At 40.9% G+C, this 13,666-nt stretch overlaps 1 protein-coding gene across 1 annotated transcript in view; it reads left to right on the top strand.

The window, feature by feature from the left end:
- Tcs6 (Threonyl-carbamoyl synthesis 6) overlaps positions 1-13,666 on the top strand; it is a 39,198-nt gene that overhangs the window by 10,744 nt on the left and 14,788 nt on the right. The window contains exon 2 of the mRNA XM_071665780.1: positions 7,115-7,243. Coding sequence (XP_071521881.1) covers positions 7,115-7,243 — 129 coding nt within the window. The remainder of the gene's footprint in view (positions 1-7,114; positions 7,244-13,666) is intronic.

The following is a 13,666-nucleotide window of genomic DNA, read 5'->3' as shown; positions in this document are numbered from 1 at the left end:
GCAAGTTCAGGCCCCGATCACTCAAAATCTTTTTCACTCCATCTTTCCACCTCCAGTTTGGTCTCCCACTTCTCCTCGTTCCCTCCACCTCCGACACATATATCCTCTTGGTCAATCTTTCCTCACTCATTCTCTCCATGTGCCCAAACCATTTCAAAACACCCTCTTCTGCTCTCTCAACCACGCTCTTTTTATTTCCACACATCTCTCTTACCCTTGCATTACTTACTCGATTAAACCACCTCACACCACACATTGTCCTCAAACATCTCATTTCCAGCACATCCACCCTCCTGCGCACAACTCTATCCATAGCCCACGCCTCGCAACCATACAACATTGTTGGAACCACTATATCTTCAAACATACCCATTTCTGCTTTCCGAGATAATGTTCTCGACTTCCACACATTCTTCAAGGCTCCCAGGATTTTCGCCCCCTCCCCCACCCTATGATTCACTTCCGCTTCCATGGTACCATCCGCTGCCAGATCCACTCTCAGATATCTAAAACACTTTACTTCCTCCAGTTTTTCTCCATTCAAACTTACCTTCCAATTGACTTGACCCTCAACCCTACTGTACCTAATAACCTTGCTCTCATTCACATTTACTCTTAACTTTCTTCTTTCACACACTTTACCAAACTCAGTCACCAGCTTCTGCAGTTTCTCACATGAATCAGCCACCAGCGCTGTATCATCAGCGAACAACAACTGACTCACTTCCCAAGCTCTCTCATTCACAACAGACTTCATACTTGCCCCTCTTTCCAAAACTCTTGCATTCACCTCCCTAGCAACCCCATTCATAAACAAATTAAACAACCATGGAGACATCACACACCCCTGCCGCAAACCTACATTCACTGAGAACCAATCACTTTCCTCTCTTCCTACACGTACACATGCCTTACATTCTCGATAAAAACTTTTCACTGCTTCTAACAACTTTCCTCCCACACCATATATTCTTAATACCTTCCACAGAGCATCTCTATCAACTCTATCACATGCCTTCTCCAGATCCATAAATGCTACATACAAATCCATTTGCTTTTCTAAGTATTTCTCACATTCATTCTTCAAAGCAAACACCTTTTACACTATTCGCCATTTCCCACGTTAGCGAGGTAGCGTTAAGAACAGAGGACTGGGCCTTTTTTGGAATATCCTCTCCTGGCCCCCTCTGTTCCTTCTTTTGGAAAAAAAAAAAAAAAAAAAGTTTTTATCAAGGATGTAAGGCACATGTACGTGTAGGAAGAGGGGAAAGTGATTGGTTCTTAGTGAATGTTGGTTTGCGCAGGGGTGTGTGATGTCTCCATGGTTGTTTAATTTGTTTATGGATGGGGTTGTTAGGGAGGTGAATGCAAGAGTTTTGGAAAGAGGGGCAAGTATGAAGTCTGTTGGGGATGAGAGAGCTTGGGAAGTGAGTCAGTTGTTGTTCGCTGATGATACAGCGCTGGCGGCTGATTCATGTGAGAAACTGCAGAAGCTGGTGACTGAGTTTGGTAAAGTGTGTGAAAGAAGAAAGTTAAGAGTAAATGTGAATAAGAGCAAGGTTATTAGGTACAGTAGGGTTGAGGGTCAAGTCAATTGGGAGGTGAGTTTGAATGGAGAAAAACTGGAGGAAGTGAAGTGTTTTAGATATCTGGGAGTGGATCTGGCAGCGGATGGAACCATGGAAGCGGAAGTGGATTATAGGGTGGGTGAGGGGGCGAAAATTCTGGGAGCCTTGAAGAATGTGTGGAAGTCGAGAACATTATCTCGGAAAGCAAAAATGGGTATGTTTGAAGGAATAGTGGTTCCAACAATGTTGTATGGTTGCGAGGCGTGGGCTATGGATAGAGTTGTGCGCAGGAGGATGGATGTGCTGGAAATGAGATGTTTGAGGACAATGTGTGGTGTGAGGTGGTTTGATCGAGTAAGTAACGTAAGGGTAAGAGAGATGTGTGGAAATAAAAAGAGCGTGGTTGAGAGAGCAGAAGAGGGTGTTTTGAAATGGTTTGGGCACATGGAGAGAATGAGTGAGGAAAGATTGACCAAGAGGATATATGTGTCGGAGGTGGAGGGAACGAGGAGAAGAGGGAGACCAAATTGGAGGTGGAAAGATGGAGTGAAAAAGATTTTGTGTGATCGGGGCCAGAACATGCAGGAGGGTGAAAGGAGGGCAAGGAATAGAGTGAATTGGAGCGATGTGGTATACCGGGGTTGACGTGCTGTCAGTGGATTGAATCGGGGCATATGAAGCGTCTGGGGTAAACCATGGAAAGCTGTGTAGGTATGTATATTTGCGTGTGTGGACGTATGTATATACATGTGTATGGGGTGGGTTGGGCCATTTCTTTCGTCTGTTTCCTTGCGCTACCTCGCAAACGCGGGAGACAGCGACAAAGGAAAAAATATATATATATATATATATATATATATATATATATATATATATATATATATATATATATATATATATATTCACATTTACTCTTAACTTTCTTCTTTCACACACTTTACCAAACTCAGTCATCAGCTTCTGCAGTTTCTCACATGAATCAGCCACCAGCGCTGTATCATCAGCGAAGAACAACTGACTCACTTCCCAAGCTCTCTCATCCACAACAGACTTCATACTTGCCTCTCTTTCCAAAACTCTTGCATTCACCTCCCTAACAACCCCATCCATAAACAAATTAAACAACCATGGAGACATCACACACCCCTGTCGCAAACCTACATTCACTGAGAACCAAGTTAAGAGTAAATGTGAATAAGAGCAAGGTTATTAGGTACAGTAGGGTTGAGGGTCAAGTCAATTGGGAGGTAAGTTTGAATGGAGAAAAACTGGAGGAAGTAAAGTGTTTTAGATATCTGGGAGTGGATCTGGCAGTGGATGGAACCATGGACGTGTATGTATATACATTGTGTATGGGGGTGGGTTGGGCCATTTCTTTCGTCTGTTTCCTTGCGCTACCTCGCAAACGTGGGAGACCGACAAAGCAAAATAATAAATATATATATATATATATATATATATATATATATATATATATATATATATATATATATATATATATATATATTATTATTATTATTGTTATTGTTATTTTGCTTTGTCGCTGTCTCCCGCGTTTGCGAGGTAGCGCAAGGAAACAGATGAGAGAAATGGCTCAACCCACCCCCATACACATGTATATACATACACGTCCACACATGCAAATACACACATCTATACATCTCAATGTACACATATATATACACACACAGACACACACATATACCCATGCACACAATTCACACTGTCTGCCTTTATTCATTCCCATCGCCACCTCTCCACACATGGTATACCATCCCCCTCCCCCCTCATATGTGTGAGGTAGCGCTAGGAAAAAACAACAAAGGCCCCATTCGTTCACACTCAGTCTCTAGCTGTCATGCAATAATGCACCGAAACCACAGCTCCCTTTCCACATCCAGGCCCCACACTACTTTCCATGGTTTACCCCAGACACTTCACATGCTCTGATTCAATCCACTGACAGCACGTCAACCCCGGTATACCACATCGATCCAATTCACTCTATTCCTTGCCCGCCTTTCACCCTCCTGCATGTTCAGGCCCCGATCACTCAAAATCTTTTTCACTCCATCTTTCCACCTCCAGTTTGGTCTCCCACTTCTCCTCGTTCCCTCCACCTCCGACACATATATCCTCTTGGTCAATCTTTCCTCACTCATTCTCTCCATGTGCCCAAACCATTTCAAAACACCCTCTTCTGCTCTCTCAACCACGCTCTTTTTATTTCCACACATCTCTCTTACCCTTGCATTACTTACTCAATCAAACCACCTCACACCACACATTGTCCTCAAACATCTCATTTCCAGCACATCCACCCTCCTGCGCACAACTCTATCCATAGCCCACGCCTCGCAACCATACAACATTGTTGGAACCACTATATCTTCAAACATACCCATTTCTGCTTTCCGAGATAATGTTCTCGACTTCCACACATACTTCAAGGCTCCCAGGATTTTCGCCCCCTCCCTCACCCTATGATTCACTTCCGCTTCCATGGTACCATCCGCTGCCAGATCCACTCTCAGATATCTAAAACACTTTACTTCCTCCAGTTTTTCTCCATTCAAACTTACCTTCCAATTGACTTGACCCTCAACCCTACTGTACCTAATAACCTTGCTCTTATTCACATTTACTCTTAACTTTCTTCTTTCACACACTTTACCAAACTCAGTCACCAGCTTCTGCAGTTTCTCCCATGAATCAGCCACCAGCGCTGTATCATCACCGAACAACAACTGACTCACTTCCCAAGCTCTCTCATTCACAACAGACTTCATACTTGCCCCTCTTTCCAAAACTCTTGCATTCACCTCCCTAGCAACCCCATTCATAAACAAATTAAACAACCATGGAGACATCACACACCCCTGCCGCAAACCTACATTCACTGAGAACCAATCACTTTCCTCTCTTCCTACACGTACACATGCCTTACAACCTCGATAAAAACTTTTCACTGCTTCTAACAACTTGCCTCCCACACCATATATTCTTAATACCTTCCACAGAGCATCTCTATCAACTCTATCATATGCCTTCTCCAGATCCATAAATGCTACATACAAATCCATTTGCTTTTCTAAGTATTTCTCACACACATTCTTCAAAGCAAACACCTTTTAAACTATTCGCCATTTCCCGCATTAGCGAGGTAGCGTTAAGAACAGAGGACTGGGCCTTTTTTGGAATATCCTCACCTGGCCCCCTCTGTTCGCTCTTTTGGAAAAAAAAAAAACGAGAGGGGAGGATTTCCAGCCCCCCGCTCCCTCCCCTTTTAGTCGCCTTCTACGACACGCAGGGAATACGTGGGAATTATTGTTAATCCCCTATCCCCAGGGATAATATATATATATATATATATATATATATATATATATATATATATATATATATATATATATGGTGTGGGAGGCAAGTTGTTAGAAGCAGTGAAAAGTTTTTATCAAGGATGTAAGGCACATGTACGTGTAGGAAGAGGGGAAAGTGATTGGTTCTTAGTGAATGTTGGTTTGCGCAGGGGTGTGTGATGTCTCCATGGTTGTTTAATTTGTTTATGGATGGGGATGTTAGTGAGGTGAATGCAATAGTTTTGGAAAGAGGGGCAAGTATGAAGTCTGTTGTGGATGAAAGAGCTTGGGAAGTGAGTCAGTTGTTGTTCGCTGATGTTACAGCGCTGTTGGCTGATTCATGTGAGAAACTGCAGGAGCTGGTGACTGAGTTTGGTAAAGTGTGTGAAAGAAGAAAGCTGAGAGTAAATGTGAATAAGAGCAAGGTTATTAGGTGCAGTAGGGTTGAGGGTCAAGTCAATTGGGAGGTAAGTTTGAATGGAGATAAACTGGAGGAAGTGAAGTGTTGTAGATATCTGGGAGTGGATTTGGCAGCGGGAGAAACTATGGAAGCGGAAGTGAATCATAGGGTGGGGGAGGGGGCGAAAGTTCTGGGAGCGTTGAAGAATGTGTGGAAGTCGAGATCGTTATCTTAGAAGGCAAAAATGGGTAGGTTTGAAGGAATAGTGGTTCCCATAATGTTATATGGTTGCGAGGCATGGGCTATGGATAGAGTTGTGCAGAGGAGGGTGGATGTGCTGGAAATGAGATGTTTGAGGACAATATGTGGTGTGAGGTGGTTCGATCGAGTAAGTAATGATAGGGTAAGAGAGATGTGGGGTAATGAAAAGAGTGTGGTTGAGAGAGCAGAAGAGGGTGTTTTGAAATGCTTTGGTCACATGGAGAGAATGAGTGAGGAAAGATTGACCAAGAAGATATATGTGTCAAAGGTTGAGGGAACGAGGAGAAGTGGGAGACCAAATTGGAGGTGGAAAGATGGAGTGAAAAAGATTTGAAGTGATTGGGACCTGAACATCGAGGAGGGTGAAAGGGTTGCAAGGAATAGAGTGAATTGGAACGGTGTGGTATACCGGGGTCGACATGCTGTCAATGGATTGAACCAGGGCATGTGAAGAGTGTGGGGTAAACCATGGAAAGTTCTGTGGGGCCTGGATATGGAAAGGGAGCTGTGATTTCGATGCATTATACATGACAGCTAGAGACTGAGTGTAACGAATGTGGCCTTTGTTGTCTTTTCCTAGCGCTACCTCGTGCATTTGTGGGGGAAGGGCGTTGTCATTTCATGTGTGGCGGGGTGGCAACAGGAATGAATAAGGGCAGACTATGAATTACGTACAAGTGTATATATGTATATGTCTGTGTGTGTGTATATGTATGTATACGTTGAGATGTATAGGTATGTATATGTGTGTGTGTAGACGTGTATGTATATACATGTTTATGTGGGTGGGTTGGGCGACAAAGTATAATAAGTAAGTAAATAAATAGATATGTATATATATGTGTGTGTGGGTGTGTGTTTGTGGATGGGCCATTCTTCGTCTGTTTCTTGGGTCTTCCTCGCTGACATGGGAAATAGCGATCATGTATGAGAATGATATATGTTATGTGCAGATATATGTATGTAAGTGTAAAAGAGTGGATGGATCATTTTTCATCTGTCTCCTGGTGCTATCTCACTATCGTGAGAAGCAGTTAATAAGTACGATAGAAAATGAAAGTGTGTGTGTGTAGAGTTCAGGGAAAGAGACACATTGAATAACTTTAGTAAACAAGTTATCATCTTGAATTTTGGAAAACATGAATTTGACTTATTGCACCTCCATGAATTAAGCTAGTTGTGATAGAAATGAATAGGTTTAGAAACTTTGAGGAACAAATGACAAACTTTGAAGAACAAATGAGAATGTGTTTGGTAAGACAAAAAACCAGAAGGAAATTCAGTGGTTAGTTTTGCTCTTTAGTAGTAAGTTTGGGAAGTGGCAGAGTTATTGTAATATGTATGTACCATTGTTTTTTATTTTCTGCTTAGAGAAATACCATATGGCAAATCTAAGATATTCTCGTAGAAACAGATTAGCATTTAGCGTTGATTCAGATATACATTTATGGTTTAAGTTTGCTTATATCTCTATTTTATGAATGTAGTCCATACCAGTATGAATATATCCTTAGCTTGTTCTTCAGTACACTTGAAGTGCCCTTTAACTCCAGAAGGGAAGCAGAGGTTGTGCGCAATAGCTTGCAAGTTGATCCAGAACCTAAGAGAAGTGGCTCATCCAAGACCTTCACCATCAAGGAGAATGTTCTTTGTGTGTAAGTTTTTTCAGCTTGAATTTTGCAAAGCATAATTACTTTGCTTGCTTTTATGACTGTCAGCTGTTTTGCACTGATGTATGTGTGCCTAACCCTTTGAATGCAATTTTTGTTTCGAGGGCCAATTCTCTAAAGATGTCATTTTACCATGACAAAATGAAATTGTTAGTATTACCATTTTCATTACTTCATATGTATGAAAGGATTCTAACGTTTTTGTACCTGGCATTGAAATTGGTTGAACTTAGTGTTGTATGTTGAAGAATGTTTTTTTTATATTTAAAGATCATGAACATATAAATACATGTTCCAGCAAATTGTGTAATAATAGGCCCACATAATGATGAGGCTAAAAGATTTGAATTTAGATTCAGAAGCATAGCCCATGCACTTTCACTGCCATTATGCTTTTTTTGTCTGTGACTTTATTGACAAGCGTGTTGGAGTGATTTGGAGTGATAACAGGTAATCAGCTTGCAAAGTGTAGTAATGCCGTTTTGTTACATCAAAAATGTGAAATATATAACAACAGTGCTTCCATCATCTTACAGGTGGCCATGAGAGAAACATCAGTATCATATTGTATAGTATCAACATGCTGGTACTGTACTGTGCTATATAAAGAAAAAAGATGAACAGAAAATATTTGAAAGTTTACACATGGATGAAATTAAATGCAATCTCTTTGCTTGTCAGTTTGGTGGCATGGGAATCAAGTGAGAGCATATATGGCAGTACATTGGATGTGATATTCATTTCAAACTCAAGAGGAGTGTTGTTGAGCACTACAATAATTGATGCATTTTTTTACTGTTGTGGAGAAAAGTTGTACTCCGTGTTTAATGTTACTGGAGATTCATTTGACTGTAGTTACATAGTGTGTTCAGTTGGCTAAGATTGAATTCTGGAATTGTTTCACATCTGCCTAAAGAGTCTTACATGTCAATTATTAACACCATTTAAAATGCCTTCTATAAATCATCTCTATCAACCCTATCATATGCCTTCTCCCGATCCATAAATGCCACATACAAATCCCTCTGTCTTTCTAATTATTGCTCACACATTCTTTAAAGCAAACACCTGATCTGCTTATCCTCTACCACTTCTGAATCCACACTGCTCCTTCACCCTCTCAATCAATATCCATCCATACAGCTTACCAGCCATTATACTCAGGAGACTTATAGCTCTGTAGTTTGAACTCTCACCTTATTCCTTTATACAGTGGAACTATACATGCATTCTGCCAGTCCTCGGACACCTCACCATGATCAGTGTATACAATGAATATCACACCAACCAATCAAGAACTGGCACCCCTTTCTTAATACATTCAGCTGCAGTACCATTCACTGCTACTTCCTTGCTGCATTTTATCTAAAGGAAGGCTTTCACCACTTCTTGTCTTATCACAAAGCCACGTACCATGACTTTCACTTCGCATACCACCCCAACCAAACATTCTACGTCTCCCACAATATCATCAAATATTTAACAATCCTTAAGAAATGCTCAGTCTATTTCCTCTTCACTTTATCTCTACCTGTTATCACTTCCCCTTTTGCCCACTTCACCAATGCTTCTATCTTTTATCTTGACTTGCACATTATTTGCCTTCTTCTAAAACATCTTTTTATCCTCCCTTGATTTAAATGATATTTGCTCACCCCAACGCTCATTTGCCCTCTTTTTCTACCATTGCACCTTCCTCTAGACCTCCTGCCACTTTTTTTTTTTCAAACATCTTCCAATCATTTGCACTTCTTTCCTTCCTTTCCTGGAAGTACTGCCCAAATGCCTCTCATTTCTCTTTTGCTTACTATTTTACTTCTTCATCCCATCACTCACTACTCATTCTAATCTGCCCGCCTCCCACCTTTTGCATACCACATGCATCACTTGTACATGCCATAGCTGCTTCCCTTAATACTTATTTTCATCCAATCTCCTTGCTTCATTTACTTTCACATTTTGCCATTTTACACTCAGTCTCTGCTGGTATTTCCTCACACAAGTGTGCTTTCCACACTCATTTACTCCCACCACTCTTTTCCTGAACAGTGTTTCTTCTTTTTCAAAAAGCTTTACTAATCTTTATCCTTGCGTCCACAAGAAAGTGATCAGACTTCCTGCCAGTTGCCCTCTCAGCACATTTACATTTAAAAATCCCTTTTTCATGCATATCAATTGTTATCTGATCTAATGATGCCTGTTGACCATCTATCCTACTGAAGTACTTGTGTGTATCTATCTTATGCAACTAGGTATTCTAAATCACCAGTCTTTTTTTCAGCACACAACTCTACAAGCTCTAAACTATTTCCATTTCCATTCATAACATTGAATACCCCACTATATTTAGTTTTATCCTGAACTACCACATTTCTTATCTTTGTATTCAGATAACCCATCACTCATACCCAGTCTTGTACACCAAAACTGCTGACTCAGTCACTCAGCTGTTCCCAAAGCACTTGCCTTTCATTATCTTTCTTCTCATGGTCATGTGCATAAGGACCAGTAATCATTCATCTCTCACCATCCACTATCATTTTTACCTACACTCTGTCACACACTCCCACAACTCCTGCTTCAGTAGTGCTACTCCTTTTGTAGCTCTTGTCCTCTCACCAACACCTGACTTTACTCCAAAGACATTTCCAAATCATTCTTTCCCCTTACCCTTAATTTTTTTTCACTCTGTACCATACTGGCTCCCATACATTATTTCAACCCCAGATTCATATTCATCATGAAAAATACTTCTCATACTGAGGGTTTTAGGGAAACTTATTACCCTCCAAAAGATACCAAGAATTGCAGGTGATAGTGAAAGGTTTTTTTTGGCCCACAAAACTTTTTCTTTTAAACTCTAATATGATATGATGAAGCGCTTCTGTATTTGAAATATTATTTTATTTATTTATTTATTTTGCTTTGTCGCTGTCTCCTGCGTTAGCGAGGTAGCACAAGGAAACAGATGAAAGAATGGCCCAACCCACCCACATACACATGTATATACATACACATCCACACACGCAATATATACATACCTATACATCTCAACGTATACATATATATATACACACACAGACATATACATATATACACATGCACATAATTCATACTGTCTGCCTTTATTCATTCCCATCGCCACCCTGCCACACATGTGTGTGAGGTAGCACTAGAAAAAGACAACAAAGGCCACTTTCGTTCACATTCAGTCTCTAGCTGTCATGTAATAATGCACCGAAACCACAGCTCCCTTTCCACATCCAGGCCCCACAGAACTTTCCACGGTTTACCCCAGACGCTTCACGTGCCCTGCTTCAATCCATTGACAGCACGTCGACCCAGGTATACCACATCATTCCAATTCACTCTATTCCTTGCATGCCTTTCACCCTCCTGCATGTTCAGGCGATCACTCAAAATCTTTTTCACTCCATCTTTCCACCTCCAATTTGGTCTCCCACTTCTTGTTCCCTCCACCTCTGACACATATATCCTCTTGGTCAATCTTTCCTTACTCATTCTCTTCATGTGACCAAACCATTTCAACACACCCTCTTCTGCTCTCTCAGCCACACCCTTTTTATTACCACACGTCTCTCTTACCCTATTATTACTTACTCGATCAAACCACCTCACACCACATGTCCTCAAACATCTCATTTCCAGCACATCCACCCTCCTGTGCACAACTGTATCCATAGCCCACGCCTCGCAACCATATAACATTACAAAATATATCTTAATGCTTCCCATAGCCAGAAGATAACTAATGAATATGAAACGAATAATAATAGTCATCTTAAAAAGTAATCATGAATTCGAGGCCTTGATGACCTTTAAACGGTATTTCATCCCCAGATTCATATTCATTATGAAAAATAGTTCTTACAGTGCGGTTTTCAAGTGAATTTAGTGCCCTTAAAAAAATACTGAAAAGATTTTAGCCTAAAAAATGTTCCTTTAAAACTGTAATATAAGATAATGAAACACATCTGTACTTGAAATAATCATGAAAAATATCTCATTAGGCATCCCCTAGCTGACAGATACTCACTTAATATGGAATGAATAATGACACAAGCTTCCTAAAATGTAATCATTAATTACAGGCCTTTATGACCTTTGAATGATGTTTAAACTTGAGATTCCTATTCTGTAGTAAAATTAGTCCTCATACTTAAGTTTTCTCCAGATCCATAAATGCTACATACAGATCCATTTGCTTTTCTAAGTATTTCTCACATACATTCTTGAAAGCAAACACCTGATCCACACATCCTCTACCACTTCTGAAACCACCCTGCTCTTCCCCAATCTGATGCTCTGTACATGCCTTCACCCTCTCAATCAATACCCTCCCATATAATTTCCCAGGAATACTCAACAAACTTATACCTCTCTAATTTGAGCACTCACTCTTATCCCCTTTGCCTTTGTACAATAGCACTATGCAAACATTCCGCCAATCCTCAGGCACCTCACCATGAGTCATACATACATTAAATAACCTTACCAACCAGTCAACAATACAGTCACCCCCTTTTTTAATAAATTCCACTGCAATACCATCCAAACCTGCTGCCTTGACGACTTTCATCTTCCGCAAAGCTTTTACTACCCCTTCTATGTTTACCAAATCATTTTCCCTAACCCTCTCACTTTGCATACCACCTCGACCAAAACACCCTATATCCGCCACTCTATCATCAAACACATTCAACAAACCTTCAAAATACTCACTCCATCTCCTTCTCACATCACCACTACTTGTTATCACCTCCCCATTAGCCCCCTTCACTGAAGTTCCCATTTGCTCCCTTGTCTTATGCACTTTATTTACCTCCTTCCAAAACAACTTTTTATTCTCCCTAAAATTTAATGATACTCTCTCACCATAACTCTCATTTGCCCTCTTTTTCACCTCTCACCTTTCTCTGACCTTCTGCCTCTTTCTTTTATACATCTCCCACTCATTTGCATTTTTTCCCTGCAAAAATTGTCTAAATGCCTCTCTCTTCTCTTTCACTAATAATCTTACTTCTTCATCCCACCACTCACTACCCTTTCTAAAATCTGTCCACCTCCCACACTTCTCATGCCACAAGCATCTTTTGTGCAAGCCACCACTGCTTCCCTAAATACATCCCATTCCTCCCCCACTCCCCTTACCTCCTTTGTTCTCACCTTTTTCCATTCTGTACTCAGTCTCTCCTGGTACTTCCTCACACAAGTCTCCTTCCCAAGCTCACTTACTCTCACCCCTCTCTTCACCCCAACATTCTCTCTTCTTTTCTGAAAACCTCTACAAATCTTCACCTTCACCTCCACAAGATAATGATCAGACTTCCCTCCAGTTGCACCTCTCAGCACAATAACATCCAAAAGTCTCTCTTTCGCACGCCTATCAGTTAACACGTAATCCAATAATGCTCTCTTGCCATCTCTCCTACTTACATACGTATACTTATGTATATCTCTCTTTTTAAATCAAGTATTCCTAATCACCAGTCGTTTTTCAGCACATAAAACTACAAGCTCTTCACCATTTCCATTTACAACGCTGAACACCCCATGTATATCAAGCAAATGGATTTGTATGTAGCATTTATGGATCTGGAGAAGGCATATGATAGAGTTGATAGAGATGCTCTGTGGAAGGTATTAAGAATATATGGGGTGGGAGGCAAGTTGTTAGAAGCAGTGAAAAGTTTTTATCGAGGATGTAAGGCATGTGTACGTGTATGAAGAGAGGAAAGTGATTGGTTCTCAGTGAATGTAGATTTACGGCAGGGGTGTGTGATATTTCCATGGTTGTTTAATTTGTTTATGGATGGGGTTGTTAGGGAGGTGAATGCAAGAGTTTTGGAAAGAGTGGCAAGTATGCAGTCTGTTGTGGATGAGAGAGCTTGGGAAGTGAGTCAGTTGTTCGCTGATGATACAGTGCTGGTGGCTGATTCATGTGAGAAACTGCAGAAACTGGTGACTGAGTTTGGTAAAGTGTGTGAAAGAAGAAAGTTGAGAGTAAATGTGAATAAGAGTAAGGTTATTAGGTACAGTAGGGTTGAGGGTCAAGTCAATTGGGAGGTAAGTTTGAATGGAGAAAAACTGAAGGAAGTGAAGTGTTTTAGATATCTGGGAGTGGATTTGGCAGCGGAGGAACCATGGAAGCGGAAGTGAATCATAGGGTGGGGGAGGGGGCGAAAATTCTGGAAGCCTTGACGAATGTGTGGAAGTCAAGAACATTATCTCGGAAAGCAAAAATGGTCGAGGGTGGATGTGCTGGAAATGAGATGTTTGAGGACAATATGTGGTGTGAGGTGGTTTGATCGAGTAAGTAATGTAAGGGTAAGAGAGATGTGTGGTAATGAAAAGAGTATGGTTGAGAGAGCAGAAGAGAGTGTTTTG

This window comes from Panulirus ornatus, chromosome 10 (assembly GCF_036320965.1).
Source record: "Panulirus ornatus isolate Po-2019 chromosome 10, ASM3632096v1, whole genome shotgun sequence".
In the NCBI taxonomy this organism is placed as follows: Eukaryota; Metazoa; Arthropoda; class Malacostraca; order Decapoda; family Palinuridae; genus Panulirus; species Panulirus ornatus.
The sequence above is the reverse complement of the archived record's forward strand: the minus strand, read 5'-3'. Positions and strand labels throughout refer to the sequence as shown.